General features: G+C 41.8%; 1 protein-coding gene across 5 annotated transcripts in view; it reads right to left on the reverse strand.

Annotated features, from left to right (window-relative positions):
* Nucleotides 1-21,867, reverse strand: part of stxbp5l (syntaxin binding protein 5L) — a 523,376-nt gene that overhangs the window by 262,039 nt on the left and 239,470 nt on the right. For all 5 annotated transcript variants that reach the window (XM_048540360.2, XM_048540359.2, XM_059650278.1 and 2 more), the window contains exon 6: nt 16,950-17,013. In XM_048540360.2, the coding sequence (XP_048396317.1) occupies nt 16,950-17,013 (64 nt within the window). The remainder of the gene's footprint in view (nt 1-16,949; nt 17,014-21,867) is intronic.

Genomic DNA, 21,867 nt, shown 5'->3' on the forward strand with positions numbered 1-21,867 from the left:
TTTATCTGTTGGTGATGTCAAGGAAACCTAAACGGATAAATAGAAAGTGGGACATAACACCAGTGCTTCACCGGAGGCTCACTGATGATGTTACCTAGAATGGTGATGAAACGTCTCAAAACGAACCTTCCAGCTCAGCGAACAAACTCACATCAGAGCCTCGATTACGTCCTGACTTATACCTTTCTCTGTTGCAGAGAGGCAACTCTTTGGGGGCTGAGAACCTATTCCCACCCATTAGTTTTTTCCCTTGTTATTCCTTATTTCCCACCAAATTGATTCTACAACATGATCAATTGCACTGATATCAATATTCAGTACTCCATTGATACCATCCTTTGTTAACAATGTTACCCCATCTTCTTTTCTATTTTGCCTATTTTAATGGAATGTTCTCAGTCCTGGTCACCTTGCCACACACATCTTTGTAACAGGTATCAAGTTTCATTTATTTATTTCTATTTATACTACTAATCCATCAATCTTGTTAGACATTCTTTATGCATTCACATTCACATCAAGCTTTGGCTTTTTGCCATTATTATTTATTTCTTCTAGTCCTAATTTCTGCTGCTTATATTTTCTGCCCCTTCCTGTGACACTTTGGTTATTGTTGCCTGTAACACCCTGCACACCTGCTCTTTCATTTCTTTTTTATGATTAAAACTTGCCTTCAATTGAACCTTTCCCTCAAACTGTTAGTTTAAAGCCCGACCTACAACCTTAGCAGTACAATTTTCTAGGACACTGGTCACAGCATGGGTCAAATGAGGCCTGTGTGAAAGGCACAGCTTTCTTCTTCCTCAGAACTAGTGTCAACGCATATGAATCAGAACACATTTTTGCCACACCAATCTTTGAGCCATGCATTTACTCTCTAATATTATTTATCCTACACAAATTATATGTTGCTCTTTTGCAAAGCTGAGATTCCTACTGTTGTGGGTCTGCTTTATGAGCTGCTCATAATCCCTCAGCAGAGCCTCTTTTTTTGTTCTACCCATGGTGTTGCACCTATATGGATCACAGCAATAGTTCTCCTCCCAATCCAATTTCCTTCCCAGTCCAGAAGAATGTCCTTAACCTTGGCACCAGGTAGGCAATTTAGCCTTTGGAACTCTCTGTTTTTGGTGCAGAAAACATTATCTATTCCCCTACGATGCTATCCCCTATTACAACTATATTTCTCTTTCTCATCCTCCCCCCACTTGAATAGTGCTGTGTGCTAGAGTGTTTTGGTCAGTTCGCTCAAACTCCCTGTATTCTGTGCCCTCATCCACAGCAGATGCAAGAACCGCATACTTATTGACAAAGGCAGCAGCTGAGGCTCCTCCAAAGCTAAATTCTGGATGCTGAAAAGAAACTTAATAAACAGAAACTGTGGATTCAACCACCCTCTCTAATACATTCTCCTTTGGTTTACGGCTGATTCTTAGAACATAGAACATAGAACATTACAGCACAGTACAGGCCCTTCGGCCCTCGATGTTGTGCCGAACTGTCATACCAATCTGAAGCCCATCTAACCTACACTATTCCATGTACGTCCGTATGCTTGTCCAATGATGACTTAAATGTACCTAAAGTTGGCGAATCTACTGCCATTGCAGGCAAAGCATTCCATTCCCTTACTACTCTCTGAGTAAAGAAACTACCTCTGACATCTGTCCTATATCTTTCACCCCTCAATTTAAAGCTATGCCCCCTCTTGCTCGCCGTCACCATCCTAGGAAAAAGGCTCTCCCTATCCACCCTATCTAACCCTCTGATTATTTTATGTCTCAATTAAGTCACCTCTCAACCTTCTTCTCTCTAACGAAAACAGCCTCAAGTCCCTCAGCCTTTCCTCTTAAGACCTTCCCTCCATACCAGGCAACATCCTAGTAAATCTCCTCTGCACCCTTTCCAAAGCTTCCACATCCTTCTTATAATGCGGTGACCAGAACTGTACGCAATACTCCAAGTGCGGCCACACCAGAGTTTTGTACAGCTGCAGCATAACCTCTTGGTTCCGGAACTGGATCCCTCTATTAATAAAAGCTAAAACACTGTATGCCTTCTTAACAGCCCTGTCAACCTGGTGGCAACTTTCAAGGGTCTGTGTACATGGACACCAAGATCTCTCTGCTCATCTACACTGCTAAGAATCTTACCATTAGCCCTGTACTTTGCCTTCCGGTTACTCCTACCAAAGTGCATCACCTCACACTTTGTCTGCATTAAACTCCATTTACCACCTCTCAGCCCAGGTCTGCAGCTTATCTATGTCTCTCTGTAACCTACAGCATCCTTCGTCACTATCCACAACTCCACCGACCTTAGTGTCATCTGCAAATTTACTAATCCATCCTTCTACGCCCTCATCCAGGTCATTTATAAAGATGATGAACAGCAGTGGACCCAACACCGACCCTTGTGGTACACCATTAGTAACTGGTCAGTTTGTTTGACTTCATTTCTATGAAGCATCTTCAAGGTGTTCTTTACAAATTTTTCAGCTGTTGTAATATTGGCAATAAAATTCAATAATGCTGCAGACTGCTGTGTTAAATTATACAACCCCCAATTGAAAACATTTTCTGCAGTAGAATTCTTTTTTTAAGAAAATGCACCAAATTAAGCCAAAAATTGTACCAGCGCCCAATAAGTGACAAGTCATAAGTCCTTGATTTTTGGTTATGTTTGAACTGTTATGTTCTGTTTCAAAGACATCATTGTTGCAGCTTGTGCTACAAATAAATCATCTTCCTCTGAAGCATGACATTTGTAGTTTTTTTCCTGATGTGCCTAATAATTAAAAGGCTCCCATTATCAACAACCTTGTTTTAAAATATAGTTTTCATTGCAGCTTCTTTTACAGCATTGCCATAATACCATGCGGCCAGTGTCTGTGGAAGGCATCTTTTACAGACCTGAAATGGATTGATCAGATATTCCCTACCTGAAAGGAAACAACTAGTTAATAAAGACTTTAGGAAAATACTGGTAAGGCACAAACCTAAAGTGGAAACATTATGGCCATAATTGAGTGTAACCTGTACTAAATGCCATCCTGGTAGAGGTGTTGGATGGGTAATAAGAACATGTGCTGGAAGTATACAGAGTGGGTAGATTATGATGTCATGTGACATTAATGTCGCTACCTTCAGTCTTGTTGCCATCTCGACCTCACACAACTGAATGTGCATACAACAGCAGAAAGGAACCTACTACACCTCCAGCTTCATAGCACTTCTAAAAAGACAATGGTTGTTGATTAATTTTTGCTGGGTCTACTTGAGTTTGTGAAACCATTGATATTGTGAGGAGTTAAAGGTGATGAATTCTGCAGGTGTTGGTTGTGATTCAAATTATAACATAGAACATTACAGCACAGTACAGGCCCTTCGGCCCTCGATGTACATCACTTCTTCCCAGTTATGGGTTCTATAATGCAATTTTCCTCGGAATGCTGCAAGGGAGGGAGACAGAACAGAGGCAGAAAAGAGAACAAAGTAGTAACAATGTAAAAACAAAGAACTGCAGATGCTGGGAATCTGAAACAAAAACACAAAATGATGGAGACACTCAGCAAGTCTGGCAGCATCTGTGGAGACAAAAGTAGAGTTAACGTTTTGATTCCAGTGACCTGAAGGACTGGACTCAAAATGTTAACTCTGTTTTTGTCTCTACAGATGCTCTCGAGTTTCTCCAGCAACTTCTGCTTTTGTTTGTGAAAGCGGAGGACAAGCTGTTTGCAGAGGGAATAAGAGTGAGACAGTGTTTCTCTTCAGGAGACCTCCTGAAGTTCCTCGGAGTGATGACAACTGACAACCTGTCCCGGACTTTCCATATAGCTCTGACATAGATCCTAAGGCTGCTCAGGAAATTTGGCATGTCTATAAGGGCCCTCTACAATTTCTACAGATGTACCCATTGAAAGCATACTGTCTGGGTGTGTAACAGCCTGGTATGGCAACTGCTCTGCCCAGCTCTGTAAGAACCTACAGAATGTTGTGTGCACAACCAAGACCATTGCAAAAGCCAACTTTCCAAGCATGGACTCCATTTGCAAGGCTCGCTGAACATAGAACATAGAACATAGAACACAGAACAGTACAGCACAGTACAGGCCCTTCGGCCCACAATGTTGTGCTGAACTTTTCCCTAATCTTAAGGTCTATCTAACCTCCACCCCTACATTATACGATCACCCATATGCCTATCTAATAGCTGCTTAAATGCCCCTAATAAGGCCGACTCCACTACCCGCTCCGGCAAAGCATTCCATGCCCTTACCGCTCTCTGAGTAAAGAGCCTACCTGTGACGTCTCCCCGATATCTACCTCCTTTCACTTTAAAACCATGTCCCCTCGTAAAAGCTACCTCCACCCTAGGAAAAAGTCTCTGGCTGTCTGCTCTATCTATACCTCTGATCATTTTATACACCTCTATCAAGCCACTTCTCATCCTTTGTTGTTCTAAAGAGAAAAGCCCTAGCTCTCTCAATCTTTCCTTGTAAGACCTTCCCTCCATTCAAGGCAACATCCTAGTAAATCTCCTCTGCACCTTTTCCAATGCTTCCACATCTTTCCTGTAATGAGGTGACCAGAACTGGACACAATACTCCAGATGTGGCAGAACCAGGCTTTTGTACAGCTGGAGCATAACTTCACAGCTCTTGACCTCAATCCCTCTATTAATGCTTCTATTCTCTCTATTAATGAATCCAATCTGCCACATTTCCCCCTATCCCATGCCTCCTTACCCTACCTTCTTGCTGCTGCCAACATCATCAAAGACCCATTGCATCCCAGTAAAGAACACCTACGGACCATTTATATCAGGCAGAAGATACAGAAGCCTACAGAACACACACACGAGTGGGTTCTTCTTCCCAGCCATTATTAGACTGATGAATGCACTCTTTAGCATCAAATAATGCTGATCTTGCCAAGTGCACATCCTGTGCAATGTAACCTAGATGCCTTTGTCTAAGTCTTTTTGATCTGCACATCCTTGCTTGTCTGCCTGACGTTTTCACTGCACTTCGGTACACATGACAAGAAATCAATCAAAAATTTTAGGATTTTCTGTGAGCATTTTTTTTACCATCAAATATGCTCGAATAGTGCATGCATAGTCAATATTTTACAATGAACATGCTCATTAACTGCAACTATATTTTACAAACAGACCTCTGTACCCTTCATGAAGCTCAAATTCAGTGCTGCCAATGGCTGAAAAGTTAGCAGTGGCCCTTAATTTCTGTATCAGGATTGTTGATGAATCTAATACTAGTTTACAATCCATTGTTGCAGAGATGCAACTGATACTTTTAAATGCCTGAGGGTGAGGGCGGTTAGGGGTTGGAAGGGAGGTAAGGAGGAAGCCATGTGCTCTTTCTGAGCAGAAGGAAATGGGTGGAAGATATACAAGTTTTTGCCAGCATAGCGATGCAGGGTGTAATATACCTCGCTTTGCATGAACCACGTACTAAAGCTAATATAGTAACAGGAAAGTTTGTTATTCACTGAGTACAGTAGGTGCTAAATCAGCAAGTTGGTGCGTTTCTACTATCTTAGAAGCAGTCATGATTATTTATTCTATGCCAATCCACTGTCCTGTAATTTTTCAGATGCCAGGTCAGGCCAGAGATATGATAGTTGAGTGAAGCTTGCTTTTCACCTGCCTGATCGCACACAACCAGCATCAGCAATATGTACCCTGTTACCACTAGAAACGGTGTAGACCAGACTGGTGATGTGCAAAGCAAAAGTTTCACTACGTCTTGTAATCGATGGGGTCTGTGTCCTGATCAAGTTGGTCCATTTCTTTCTTATAATCTGGCCTACAAGAGAGTATTGGCCTAACTTCTGGGAATATGGTGAGCAGCTGAGGAGCAGGAGGAGGAGGAGCAGGAGCAGGAGCAGGAAGCAACCAATAGTTCTACATTCTAGCCAGTTACCCCATGATTGCCACAACCATGAATTCCAAATCTCCATTTACGTGTTCCTGTATATCATTGTTATGGCAAGGCCCATCACAGTGTTCTATTGACTGAAATGCTGAAACAAAATTTTTGGCGAACAACTATCCCAAACCAACTTTATCTAACAAAACATACAATATTCCACACAAAAAACAACTAATCATCCTTTCACATTTCCTTGGTACATATTTTGTTTTCACCTCTACGTGGACTTGTGTATTGCTACAGTGCTACCTCAGTGTTTGCAGAATGTTGAGTAGAAGACTGTTGATTTTCAGTGGAAGAAACGACACGTGACCTTGTAGAATGCCCTTCAGCAGCTTTAGGCCTATAAGGTCCAGCAGCCTGAACTGGCTGACGAACCAGCAACAGCCGAGCCACGCGTGGATTGGCAATGGTGGGAGCATGAAAGCTGTCATATTGACAGAGTACAGCAAACTAATTTGGAGCATAGTCTGCTGGGCTAAGCTATGATCACTTATAGTATTCACGTAGGCCCTTGTGGAGTAATCCAGTCATTTCTATTGTCCAGCTTTAATACCACATCCCTACAAGTTTACTTCCTTTCACTGCCTATTCAATTTACTTTTGAAATAATTGATTGTCTCTACTTCTGCCAATCTCTTCCATTTTGGATAATTTGAGACCCCGAATGTCCCATTTGAACACTAATATCTGCAATGATGGAAATTCTTTGAGACTGAGATTTCATGACCTCAGTTTAAGCATTTACCACAGTGTTCAGATGTTTGGTGGTTTGAGGAAGATGTCACATCAGTCATCAGGTGCAGCATCATAGTTGAGTCCAAAAGTCTTTTTATAGAGATGCCCAGTATCTTCATGCTAGAAAGGATGAGCCCCAAGCTCTACATGAAGTCTTCCCAAGTTAAAGCTGAACTCATCCTTGCTCCATGACATGGACAGTAATTTTTCTGCCAAGCATGCCTTTTTCTGTGCATCACCTCCTCAAAGTTCTCAGTTCTGCAGTAGGTCTTGTGTGTGGCCACATCTTCTCGTGAACTAGAACCTGAATGAGCCTATTCCCCCTGCACTGGCCACTCATGTGCAGTGACTTGTCACATGCAGATATCACTCCAAGCTAATCTCTAAATTACATGGGGTGCAATATCTAAACTAGAGTTTGCCAGTTTGTGATTGAGTGATGGTGTTTCTTGATCAAAGCCCTGGGTTGCTTGCACTTTAAGAAAGTCACCAGATGACAGTTCTTAGGTAGTTGAAAGGAGGAAAGCAGCACCTCATATTCTGCCTTGGGACCCGACAACCCAATAGCCTCAATGTGGACTTCATCAGTTTCAAAATCTCCCCACCCCTGACCTTATCCCATGACTAACACTCCCTCTCATTTCCACCTCCTTGACCTGACACAACCTGTCTATCTTCTCTCCCACCTATCTGCTCCTCCCACCTCACTGACCAATCCCCACCACTGCCTACCTGAACTCACCTATTACCATCCCACCTACGTTCCCCAGTCCTACCCCTTCTCTCTCGATTTATTTCTGAGCTCCCTTCCCCCTCCCCTATTTCTGAAGAAGGGTCCTGACCCAAAACATCAACTTTCTTGTTTCTCTGATGCTACCTGGCCTGCTGAGTTCCTCCAGCTCCACACTGTGATCTAAGCACAAGAGTAGAATTGCAGTGAGGGAAATGAGGGAGTGGCAAGGGGTGGGCAAGAAGGGGTCTGTTTACATACTATCTGCAGCTTGTATGTCAGATCAGATTGTAAGATAAGGAGATGTAGGGCATGAGAAAGTGGATTAGGAAGGGAGAAAAGCAGTCTTCTATGATTTCAGCCTCACCACTGGCTACTGCCTCAATAACAGTCATCTAATTATGGGGACCACCATCAGCTCCATGGGTGCGAACCTGTATCTGTGCTCACCAATTATCTCCTGCTTTCTCTTTCTTCTCTGCAAGAAGAAGAAAGTGCATCTTTGAGTGTGGTGCATTCTACTTGGCTGATGAGGTTGGAATGATTGAATAACTGACAATATGTGGAAGTTATGAGATGTGCAAACATGAGGTAAAGTTTTCACAATGATGACTACTGAACATGTACAGGTTAATCATATATCACAGTTCTTGTGCCCATTTTGGAATCTATCGATTTTTTTAGCCCTTTATACTCCTTGCATTGGAAGCCAAGACCAAAGACAATTCTCAGGTGAAGTGAGATGAGATATGAGTGATAATTAGACTGGAGCTAAATTTGACAGTATCTGCAACATCTGGCACACTAAAGCTTACTTGCCAGATGCGAGATGCAAGGTTCATCCTAAATCCATCAGAATGAACCTAGCAACGGTTGCATAGCGCAGTCACGATTATTCACGTATCTCACTGATTTAATTCTGTCTTGAATGGCAAATTAAGCCAAAGGTAAGCCAAAAGCTGGGTGTGCAAGTGGGATTGGGGGAGGGGAGGTGGGGAGAATTTTGATGACAGCTTAAAGCGTTAATGAGAAACTAGAAGAAAAGAACTTGCCTTTTCTTTCATGGTTTTCAGTGGCCCCTTTAAGCACTTTGGGAAGTAACCAACTGATATGTGAATGCAATTGCTAACATTGAGATGCTTTGAAAAAGAAATAACTTTAATTGTTTCCATTGACACAAAGCTATGATACAGACTTAGAAACAAAATTATGTCCCAAAGGTTCCTTTTGAAGCCCAGTTCTTCTTTCCAAAATCTGGAGGAGATACTAGACATGGGTCAAAACCATGTTGCTATCAATTCCAGCCTTAAAATCAAGAATGAACATCCAAGAGGTTAACTCCATGAGAAAAAAAAGTCAGTTTCTCATGTCACTTTCGTTCTTTTTTTAAAATTGGATACTTGTTTTAATGAATCATGCACTTGAACACCAAAATCCTTTTGTTTCTCCACAATTCCTAGTCTCTCACCACTAAAGTAAGTAATTTGCTTTTGCTTTAATCCAGATTAATGCAGATTATTTGAGGAACAGTTTTCAATGGTCCCTGATTATATCCTCCTGCCACCAGTTTTCTTGACTGTTGCAGGTAGTTGATTAGGCTATTAATTGGCCAGCTGTAAACAAGAAAATGCTGTGCTGCATTTTCCTTATGTGACCCTTGTCCTTCCTTACCCTCTTGTAAATGCCAGGGCCATTGTGTGACCCACTATTGGGAAAACAGTAATGAATTTTGCAGTTAAGATTCACATCCTGAGAACACACTGTAAAAACTGAACCAAGTGTATTATTATTTGGCAATATACTGGGATGAACAATTTGAGCATTTCCATCTGCTGCATTTATGTCTGTTTTTATGTCATGCAGAAATAAAAGAGATGAGTGGACAAAATTATTTTAAAAATGAAACGGGTGAGACTGTTTCTAAATAAAAAGGAGGAAGTGGAGACTGAAAATACTGAAAAGTGGAAGCAGAGGAGAAAGTGGAGAAACTCATGAAAATTTTCATTCCTGCTGATGCAGAGGCTATAAAGTGTGGTCTCTAGTCAAAACCAGGATATTCTGGCTGTCTGTGATAAGTTTTAATTACAACAACAAATTGCTGCATGGATAAATACATTCTTGGGTGTGATTGATAATTGAACATTTAGGTATTTGAAAGGGTCTTGGAGGGGTACCAGAGATGAGCGACTGGAGAAGCTGGGTTTGTTATTCTTAGAACAGGAAAAACTTACTGAGAGATTTAAGTGAGTTGTTCAAAAGCACAGAGAATGTGTGCAAGAGTAAATAAAATGGGATGACACATCATTCCATCCTGTGATTGTCCATAGTGAACTTCATATGTGTAATTTTGTACTCTCATTTTGCCTATAGCCTTTTATAACATTCTGTGCCCATGCAAACTCTAGATATTCTGCCTCCAAAATACTGTCATCTGCAAATGCTATTTTAAAATAAGATTACATGAGGCTTATTATGGATTAGGTTAGATAACATTATCTGCTTACTAGGTATGTTCAATTTGTCATGTAACATTGCATGGTGCTACCATAATCTTCAAACTTACTCAAAAGCCCAGGATTTGCTTTAATGGTGATATTGATGATGAATACCAGGAGCAAGGCGTGATCTTCCAAATCAGAATACCCAACAAAATTTGCTCGTGTGTAAGTGACTTCACCAAGAGAACACAATGAACGATGTCAATGTCCAATACTGATCTCAGCTACCACAAGTTGCTTGTGTTGTAAATAGTTATTTACTAGGAAAAATTTAATTTAATGACTATTTCCATTAGTCACTCACATTCATGCGCACACACACATAAATACACAACTAAAGTACACCTCTGATTACCACATGAATCAGATTATTAGCATTTTGGATTGCAAATCTTAACATGCTTTGTATAAATAAAGGAACTTCAAAGGACCTTTGCATGTAATTCCTGTACATGCATCACCACAGTAGATACTCAGATTGGACTTCAGCTTAATTTTCTTGAACACAGCCAGTGGAGTCATTTTCACTGCCTTTCCAAAAAAAGCAATAAAACGGAAGGCAGAACATCACTTACAGATCATTGCCTGTTCAATTAATTTATCCTACCATAGACTAGCATTAAGTAACACAGTGTTGTACTGAATGACCTCTTTACAGATTTAGATATTGGTGGAAAAGGTGACATTTTGCTGAAAGATTTGGCAACATGTATCCCTTTTCAGAAATATTCAAGTGCAGAGTACAATGGCTGATTCAGATGTGCTTCATATGCAGGTTCATAGCTTCTCAAAAGTAGAGTTGCAAGATAGACAGGATAGTGAAGAAGGCAGTTGGCCAGCTTTCCTTTATTGGTCAGTGCATTGAGTATAGAAGTTTGGAGGTACAGAACATTGGTTAGGCCACTTTTGGAATACTGCATTCAGTTCTAGTCTCCCTGCTATAGGAAGGACACTGTGCAACTTAAATGGTTCAGAAAAGATATACAAGGATGTTGCTAGGGTTGAAGGGTTTGCGCTATTAGAAGAGGGTGAATAAGCTAGGGCTGAGGGGTGACCTTATAGAACTGTATAAAATCACGAGGGGCATAGATTGGATGAATAGCCAAGGTTGTTTCCTCAGGGTAGCAGAGACCAAAACTTAAGGTATGTGTTTATATTGAGAGGGGAGAGATTTAAAAGGGATCTAACGGACAACGTTTTCATGCAGAGGGTACATGCATGAAATGAACTGCCAGAGAAAGTGGTGGGGGCTGGTACAATTGCAATGTTTAAGAGGCATCCGGAAGGTTATAGAGGGATATGGGTTGAATAGTGGTAAATGAAATTAGATTATTTTAGGATATCTCTTTGACATGGACGAGTTGGACCGAAGGGTCTGTTTCCATGCTGTACAGCTCTATGACCTGTATGTTTCAAATGCTTCCATAGCAAACTACCAACACATGAGCCATTCTAACTTCTCTTCAAAATCAGTGTGAAATTGGCAGAGTAGCTCTCACTAGCCACTTGAAGATAGCAACCAGAGACTCAAACCACTTTTTAGTTTTAGGGTTCAGCATAAGTGAGGAAAATTGCCCAGTGATCAATGAGTGCTAGCTGGCTACTTACCATACTAGATGTTTGGCAATCCAGCAGTTTCATGAATGAGTTTAGATGGAAGATAGTCATTAAAATTTCATGGAGACTGGTAGGAGACAGAACTTGTGGGGCTAGGTAAAGCATTTATATTCATCCTGGTTATGTAAATTGATACATTGACATGTTTCTAAGCAATCTTCAATATCCCCCTTAAACGCCATTAGCTAGACAGCTCACTGTCTGGATTACTTTTATATTTATCTGAAAATGTACAAAGGATCCTTGAAGTGGTGCTAATTTGCAGGCCCACCAGAAAATTTTGTCATGACCGGCCAAGTATCCCAACCATTTCCGCCAATTCCTTCCAATTTTCAACTCTCAATTATTTGTTTTTCAGATGAGACACAGGTTAGTTGAAAATTTCCAACTGAATTCATATTTGTTATGTTCAGTCTTTGCCCTGATCTTGTGAATTGTGATTGCATTCCATGCATGGGGTTCTTGCTGTTTGATTAACAGAAAGTATGGAGAGTTGGCTGGCAATTTACATTTTGATGCATAATATGATTAGACTACATATAAAACTTTGTAGCTTATGAACTGCTCACAGATCGTGCAGGTGCATTCTTTTTTTCAATTTTCAGAAAGATTTTCATCAAGGCTGGATTTTACTTCTAATCACATGCCTTCATTTCTATTCAAAATTTTGGTAAGAATTTTCTTTTTAAAAATCCTGTAAATTGCATTAACATATACCTTCTGAGGGGTTTTGTTAGTTTATGAAAATATCTGGTTTTAAAAATGCAAAGTTTTCAAACTGAATATTCATGCAGTCAAGGGTATATATTGTGCTTTGGCATTCTGGACAATTCAGGGCAGAAATGTCTTAATCTGGTGGAAGTGGGTTTAAAAGTGGGACCCGGGACAAAAAAAGGAGATTAGAGCATCTGGTCATCACTCCAATGTGCTCTCACCTTTGGTCCATCTCAATGAAAGCAGGTGCACAGTGGCAGCAGTGGCAGGTAGACAGTTAAATCAACTAACCGTCTAACTGAGAGACAACAAAGACTCTGCTGGGATTCGCAATGTTAAAATTGACCCTTCCTGAGTGGTGGTGACAAACAGCTCTGTGAAAGTAACCTCCCAGCAGCAGGCTGAGTGGCCATCTGTGATGAAGCTACTGTAAACTTGAGAACTTTAATATCTGTTCATGGATTGAAACAATCAGCCATAACTCTGTCTGGAATAAACTGTTAAGGTTCTAGGACAACCTATTATAGGGGAATTGAAAGCAATCAGCCACGCCTGAGAAAAGAAGGACTTGAAGCTACGTAAACAAACCTGTTTTGAAGGGTCTAGGCCCGAAACGTCAGCTTTTGTGCTCCTGAGATGTTGCTTGGCCTGCTGTGTTCATCCAGCTCCAAACTTTGTTATCTTGGATTCTCCAGCATGTGCAGTTCCCATTATCACTGTTTTAATAACCGCTTGATAACTGGTTGCCTAATGTCACAAGGACAAATGATTGCCTTGCAGAAGCATTGAAAGTGTTCTCTGCAGGAAAGTTGTGTCTTCAACAGACAGTCAATGCCAAAGTAACAAGGAATAGTGAAGCTACTTCTGATAAGAGGGCAACTTGCTAATTTGATGGTTCCGGGAATAGTCAGTATTGTGGGATGAAAGACTCTAAAGGAACATCAATAATGTCACATCATAAACTTGAAGGACAGAAAATACTATAAGAATTCATCCCCAGCAGCCTTCAGTAGCAGAACTTTCAAAAATTAGATTTATGAACCTGACTTCGGGTATGGGTAAATTGTTGGAGGAGATTTTAAAAGATAGGATTTATGGACATTTAGAGCGGTAAAAATTGATTAGGGATAGTCAACATGGTTTTGTGTGAGGAAAGTTGTGTCTCACAAACTTGATTGAGATTTTTGAGGAAGTTACCAGAAAGATGAGGGCAAAGAGTAAACGTTGTTAACGTGGAATTGTAGTAAAGCTTTTGACAAGGTTCCTTGTGGTAGACTAATTAGTAAAATTAAGTCACATTGTATACAGAATTGGCTTGACAACAGAAGAGAGAGAGTGGTGGTGGAGGGTTGCTTTTTGGACTGGAGACCTATCACCAGTAGTGTTCCACATGGATCAGTTCTGTGTCCTCTTTTGTTTATCATTCATATAAATGATTTCAATCAGAATATAGAAGGTATGGTTAGTAACTTAATGGATGGCACCAAAACTGGTGGCATTGTAGACAGTGAAGCAGGTTTTCTAAGATTACAAAGGGATCTTGATCAAATGTGTCAATGGGCTGAAAAATGGCAGATGAAGTTCAATCTGGATAAATGTAAGGTATTTATTTTGGTACAACAAACAAGGGTAGGACTTATTCAATTAATGGTAGGGCTTTGGGTAGTGCTGTAGAGCAGAGAGACCTAGAGGTTCAGGTACATAATTTTTTGAAGTTTGCACCATACATAGACAGGATGGTTAAAAAGGTGTTTGGCACACTTGCCTTCACTGATCAGTCCTTTGGGTATAGGAGTTGGGAAGTCATATTGAGGTTGTACAGGACTTTAGTGGGGCCTCTTCTGGAATACTATATCCAGTTTTGTTCGCCCAGTTATATGAAGCGAGTTATTAGGCTAGAAAGGGTTCAGAAGAGATTTACCAGGAGGTTGGCTTGTATGGAAGGTTTGAGTTAGAAAGAAAGGCTGGGTAGGCCTTTTTCATTGGAATATACAAGGTTGAGAAGCAACCTTATAGAAGTTTATAAAATAATGAGGGGTATAGATAGAGTTAATGGTAGCTGTCTTTTCCCTAGCATGGGGGATTTCAAGGTTAGGAGACACATTTTTAAGGTGAGTGGAGAGAGATTTAAAAAAGACATAGAACACAGAACAATACAGTGCAGAACAGGCCCTTCAGCCCTCGATGTTGTGCCAACCTGTGAGCTAATCTAAGCCCATCCCCCTGCACTATCCCATCATCATCAATCTGCTTATCCAAGGACTGTTTAAATGCCCTTAATGTGGCTGAGTTAACTGCATTGGCAGGCAGGGCATTCCATGCCCTTACCACTCTCTGAGTAAAGAACCTGCCTCTGACATCTGTCTTAAATCTATCACCCCTCAATTTGTAGCTATGCCCCCTTGTACAAGCTGAAGTCATCATCCTCGGAAACAGACTCTCACTGTCCACCCTATCTAATCCTCTGATCATCTTGTATGTCTCTATTAAATCCCCCCCTAAGCCTCCTTCTCTCCAACGAGAACAGGCCCAAGTCCCTCAGCCTTTCTTCATAGGGCCTGCGCTCCAGGCCAGGAAACATCCTGGTAAATCTCCTCTGCACTTTTTCCAATCCTTCCACTATCAACCTGGGTGGCAACTTTCAGGGATCCATGGACACCAAGATCACTCTGCACATCCACACTACCAAGAATCTTTCCGTTGACCCAGTACTCTGCCTTCCTATTATTCTTCCCAAAGTGAATCACCTCACATTTATCCGCATTGACCTCCATTTGCCACCTTTCAGCCCAATTCTGCAGTTTATCCAAGTCTCCCTACAACCTGCAACATTCTTCCACACTGTCCACCACTCCCCAGCAATTTTCCTTTTACACAGAGGGTGGCTCACATGCATAATGAACTTCCTGAGGAAGTGGTTGATGTGGATCCAGTTACAACATTTAAAAGACATTTGGATAAGTACATGAATAGGAAAGGTTTGGTGGGATATGGGCCAGAAGCAGGCAGGTAGGACTAGTTTAGTTTGAGATTCTGTTCATCATGGACCAGTTGGACCAAAGGGCCTGTTTCCATGCTGTTTGACTTTATGACTCATATAACAACACTGCACAAGGATCAAACTCTGGACACCCCTCAATTTGTAGCTATGCCCCCTTGTACAAGCTGAAGTCATCATCCTCGGAAACAGACTCTCACTGTCCACCCTATCTAATCCTCTGATCATCTTGTATGTCTCTATCTGGACACATCCAGAGGCATATGCTACAAAAACAGAAAATTCTGGAAAAGCCTAACATTTCTGGATGCATCTGTGGAGAGAAATCTGAGTTAACATTTCAGGTGGACTGATCTGTCCTCAGAACTTCAGAGACAGATGGTGTTGGTTGGAATCATTGCTAAACTCTACCATTCATTTGGTAGTAGCCAAGTTGGGTTGTGATACTTAACTTGCTTACTTGAGGGGTCTTATTTTGGTTGCTACATGCAACAAACTTTAAATAATTGTTTTGGTATTCGATTGTCTGTGAGATTTTTTAATAAGTAGTTGAATTAAAGGTAGCTGGTAGTAATTTATCCACAACATATATGGCGATGTAAGGCTGAACCCAGAGTCAATGAAATCCTACAGAAAGGTTTTCCTTCTGCTTTGACAACCTTCCTGACTTGGGGGCTCTTCATTTTCACAATTTTAATCATGTTTTGGAGAATGCCTCCATGCTGAGGTGTTCTCCTGCTCACCTGCCTGCCTCAGCCAAATTCACTTCTCCAGGAGGCTACTAAGATAAGTAAAAATTCTACACTATTTGTCTCAACTTTGTGCATTACACCAATTATCTCTGTTACTTTGCTCCACTATATTTGAGATAGTCAAGAGGTGAATCATGCTGCTGAAGAGTTATTTTAGAATAATTAGTGATTGATTGTCTCCAATTTTCAGGAAAATAGTGAAGAGTGCTCATAAAGTTAAGCTCGCCTTTAAAATTACTAAAGGGTACATTAGAAAACATCTTCATACTGTAGTTTGGAATGCATTTTTTATATACTGTTATTGAAGTAGAGTTCATAAATTATTTTTACACAAAATTAGTTGTTTGACAAAGGACAGGGAGCTGGGAAATTAAATTAGAATAATATGCTCAAATGGAGAAAAATAACAGCACAGATTGTTGTAACATTTATAGAACATAGAACTTAGAACAATACAGCGCAGAACTGGCCTTTCGGCCCTCAATGTTGCACCGAGGTGTGAACTGATCTAAGCCCCTCCCCTACACTATCCCATCATCATCCATATGCTTATCCAAGGACTGTTTAAATGCCCTCTATGCCCTTCTATGATTCATTAGATAGAAAATAGAAATGATATGTATCTATTTGGTAACTTGTAGGTCTAAACGTCTGCTGACCTTACAAGCAAAGCAGACGAATGTAGTTAATGCTATTGTAAGAGATTACAATAAATAATTGTGAACAATTTGACTTGCCTTTTTAAGAGGATTGCCCGTTTGAGTGGTGATGTTATGAAGATTTATTGTTTAAAACAATAAATGCGAAAACAAACAGCTATCATTAATACATTTTGTTTATGCACTGTAATTTTTAAATTTGGGATTCAAAAGCCCAAATAACTCAGCTGAAGATCCTGAACAACAGAAAGAACATGTAAAAAAAGCTATTTGTCTTTCTTACTTACTTTCCCCTCGTCCCTTGGACTGTCACTTAAATGAACAACAGGTCCAGGATGAGTTTTTGTAGACCTGCAAGAAAATATATAATTTTCATAACAAAAAATATTGAAAAATAAAACTTGCTTTCAAAAATGTAATAGACCAGTAGCAGCATGTGGTTTGCAAGAGCTACAATTACTCATTGTATGTCGTAGACCCTTCTACAAAAAAATTATTTCCTAAACTGAAATGATCAAGAGAAAACATACTTGAAATATGTGGTGCAACAAATTCAGCTTAGGATGCATCAAATTCTCTGCATAGAGATTGTGAAAATGAAAAAGATGAAGTGCTTTTGACAGAATAAACACAAGGAGAGGCAAGTCAGCCAAGGATACTCCTTCTCATTTCATAAACAAGACAGCTGTCAGCTAACATCTGTTGTAGGTATTGGAAGAAAAGAAGCTCCAGCAACAATGGGACAAAGTGTTAGGAGTAAAAATTAGTAAGCTCATTATTAAGTTCGCCTCCCAGGAGCCACATGATGCTATAAGTCTTCAGTTTGCCTATAAAATCTTCCAAGGGAAGTTTCTGAGAAGTTGGAGAGGGATTGTCATTAGGACTTAGACAACATTCTGGCTTTGATTTATAAGTAGCAAGCAATATTCATGCCACACAGCTGCCAGGAAATTACCACAAGAACTTCTGGTGTGGAAAGAGTCTGGTTATCTGCACTTTCCTGCAGCAATCTTGCATCTGCTTTCAACTTTTAGATTGCCGTCCTTGATGCTGTACACCAGCTGTCCCTATCGGTGGCCTCTTCCTCCCATGCCTGTTGATCAATGTCAACTAGTCTTTAAAATGTTTTGGAGGTGCACCTCAGTCTTGCTTACCAGAACATTGTTCACCATACAGTACTGTTTTTGGCATTCTGGAATCATCCACATGAGATCTATATCCTTCCTAGTACAACCGGCCTTGCAAGGTTGGCTTTGTGAAGACTTCATTATGACATTCCTAATGGATCAAGTCCTGTCTATATAAAAGTTAAAGATCCCCATGGTTATTAATCAACAGTGTGGAGCTGGAGGAACACAGCAGGTCAGGCAGCAGAGGAGTAGGAAAGTTGACTCCTCTGATGCTGCCTGACATTCTGTGTGCGTCCAACTACACACTGTGTTGACTGCGACTCAAGTATCTGCAGTATCTGTCTTGTTCCTACATTCAACTTTCAGCTCCTCTACGGAGATTTTGTCATTCTGCTCAATAAGTCTTGAACAATTCCTTAATCATCTCTTTCCGTCCTGCTCTGTATTCAGTGCCAATCAATGTTTTGTTTGCATCTCTAACCTTTAGCAAACTGTGTTGTACCAGCTCTTCAAATTCCAACTGCAATTTACATCCTATTCTTTCTATTCTTCACCACCACACAGTTGTTCTATGGGCCATCTCCTGCACCTGAAAATGATCCCATGAAATTGTTTTCATTGTCATCTGGCTCTTCAGCTTCATTCTCTGGTGTACTAAATCTGTGACTATGCACTTCATACACTGAGGCAATTAAGAGTTTATGCTGAATCCTCATACAAAGCTCTCCAGACCAAATATAGCCTCTCCAGTTATTTTTAGCACTCTATTTTACACTGGTTAGCTTCCAGTATCCATTGTTAACTGTTTTTTAATCAGTTCCTGGATTCTACTTCCTCAATGCAACTGTTTCCGAAGCTGGGCTTTGGTTTGTTGATGCTCTAAGTTGAATTAAGGATTGTAGAATTAAGGAAGTTCTAATATTATTTCCCCTGTGTAAGAGTTTACAAGCAGCACAGGACCTTCTTAATCTTTGATTATGTAACCTGAATTCTCTTCAAATCCACTTGCATGCGCACCTCGCCTGCAGTAGGAATATACACATTTTTTTTTGCTGGTCTTTGATTGATTTCTTTTGGGCACATATCGTTTGTCTTTCCTCCCTCTGTTACTCAGTCGTGTTGGAGAAGTGGTTGTTCCTGGAATGGGGTATTTTTTGTTTCTATGAGAAGTTTCTCCGCTTTGGGAATTCATGGTGAGGCAACAAATGCCAATGTTCAAGATTAGATCAGATAGATTGATGAAGGAAAATGGTTGAAAGAAGAGAGGGAGTAATTGTGATTAAAACCATTTGCTCATGTTGAGGGTGAATGCCAGCACAGAATGCTTGAGCTATACAGCCTGTTTCTATTGCATAACTTCTAAATATTTCTCTGTACATGCCAAATCATTAGTATCTCACACTAACAATCCACTTTAGCATGTTGTGTCTTTGTGTCAATACTTTTTGACCAAGCTTAGGGTGATCTGCAATACACTGACAATTGTAAAGTCAACCCAAAACTTTCTGCAATTCCTACCTTTGTGCTTGAATATTTCATAATGAAATTACACTCAGTGATGCATCAGAATTTCAGATGGAAATATATGTAGAGACTTGCACACAAAACTTATAAGATGCCTCTTTTGCCACGTGACACATCTTCTAATGTCTCCACAAAATTGTATGCAACTTTCCTTTGCACTTGTACACGCCAGGTACTTTACCAGTGGTAGCAGAGCTATCAAGGGACCTTGCCTGCCTTTGGAATAACTGAGGTCCTTAAATGGTCTCCTCCCAACAATGCTAGTATACTGCCAGTTCTCCACAATCCCATCTATTATACTCCCAAACCTGACCCCTGTCCTGTTACAGGAACCTGCCAACCTGGCCTTATTGAAGCTCCAGATGTACCTTGGTCGTGGGCTACATAATTCCTCAGAGAGACTGCCTATTATCTCAGCATTGGCCCAATGCTCCAGGTGAAGCTACTGACAAAGAACAAAGAACAAAAAACAAAGAAAATTGCAGCACAGGAACACGCCCTTCGGCCCTCCAAGTTTGCGCTGATCAAGATCCTCTGCCTATCTATTTTCTAAGGGTCTGTACCCCTTTGCTCCCTGCCCATCCATGCACCTGTGCAGATACATCTTAAAAGACACCATCGTGTCTGCGTCTACCAGCTCCACTGGCAATGCATTCCAGGCACCCACCACCCTCTGTAAAAAGAACTTTCCATGCATATCTCCCATAAACTTTCCTTCTCTCACTTTGAACTCATGACCCCTAGTAATTGAGTCCCCCACTCTGGGGAAAAAGCTTCTTGCTATCCACCCTGTCTATGCGCCTCATGATTTTGTAGGCCTCAATCAGGTCCCCCCTCAATCTCCAACTTTCTAATGAAAATAATCCTAATCTACGCAACCTTTATTCACAGCTCGTGCTCTCCATATCAGGTGATATCCTGGTGAACCTTCTCTGCACCCTCTCCAAAGCATCCACAGCCTTTTGGTAGTGTGGCAACCAGAACCGTATGCAGTCCTCTAAGTGTGGCCGAGCCAAAGACTTAAACAACTGTAGCATGACCTGCCAACTCTTGTACTCAATACCCAGTCCGATGAAGGAAAGCATGCCGTATGCCTTCTTGACCACTCTATTGACCTGCGTTGCCACCTTCAGGGACAATGGACCCAAACACCCAGGTCTCTCTGTACATCAATTTTCCCCAGGACTTTTCCATTTACTATCAGAGATAATGGGAACTGCAGATGCTGGAGATTCCAAGATAATAAAATGTGAGGCTGGATGAACACAGCAGGCCAAGCAGCATCTCAGGAGCACAAAAGCTGACGTTTCGGGCCTAGACCCTTCATCAGAGAGGGGGATGGGGGGAGGGAACTGGAATAAATAGGGAGAGAGGGGGAGGCGGACCGAAGATGGAGAGTAAAGAAGATAGGTGGAGAGGGTGTAGGTGGGGAGGTAGGGAGGGGATAGGTCAGTCCAGGGAGAACGGACAGGTCAAGGAGGTGGGATGAGGTTAGTAGGTAGCTGGGGGTGCGGCTTGGGGTGGGAGGAAGGGATGGGTGAGAGGAAGAACCGGTTAGGGAGGCAGAGACAGGTTGGACTGGTTTTGGGATGCAGTGGGTGGGGGGGAAGAGCTGGGCTGGTTGTGTGGTGCAGTGGGGGGAGGGGATGAACTGGGCTGGTTTAGGGATGCAGTAGGGGAAGGGGAGATTTTGAAACTGGTGAAGTCCACATTGATACCATATGGCTGCAGGGTTCCCAGGCGGAATATGAGTTGCTGTTCCTGCAACCTTCGGGTGGCATCATTGTGGCAGTGCAGGAGGCCCATGATGGACATGTCATCAAGAGAATGGGAGGGGGAGTGGAAATGGTTTGCGACTGGGAGGTGCAGTTGTTTGTTGCGAACTGAGCGGAGGTGTTCTGCAAAGCGGTCCCCAAGCCTCCGCTTGGTTTCCCCAATGTAGAGGAAGCCACACCGGGTACAGTGGATGCAGCATACCACATTGGCAGATGTGCAGGTGAACCTCTGCTTAATGTGGAATGTCATCTTGGGGCCTGGGATGGGGGTGAGGGAGGAGGTGTGGGGACAAGTGTAGCATTTCCTGCGGTTGCAGGGGAAGGTGCCGGGTGTGGTGGGGTTGGAGGGCAGTGTGGAGCGAACAAGGGAGTCACGGAGAGAGTGGTCTCTCCGGAAAGCAGACAGGGGAGGGGATGGAAAAATGTCTTGGGTGGTGGGGTCGGATTGTAAATGGCGGAAGTGTCGGAGGATAATGCGTTGTATCCGGAGGTTGGTAGGGTGGTGTGTGAGAACGAGGGGGATCCTCTTGGGGCGGTTGTGGCGGGGGCGGGGTGTGAGGGATGTGTCGCGGGAAATGCGGGAGACGCGGTCAAGGGCGTTCTCGATCACCGTGGGGGGAAAGTTGCGGTCCTTAAAGGTCCCACGATCAGACATTCCACTCCCGCACATCCCAGATGTCCAAGTTCTTTAAGGACCGCAACTTTCCCCCCACGGTGATCGAGAACGCCCTTGACCGCGTCTCCCGCATTTCCCGCGACACATCCCTCACACCCCG

The sequence above is a fragment of the Stegostoma tigrinum genome, chromosome 12, assembly GCF_030684315.1.
Source record: "Stegostoma tigrinum isolate sSteTig4 chromosome 12, sSteTig4.hap1, whole genome shotgun sequence".
In the NCBI taxonomy this organism is placed as follows: Eukaryota; Metazoa; Chordata; class Chondrichthyes; order Orectolobiformes; family Stegostomatidae; genus Stegostoma; species Stegostoma tigrinum.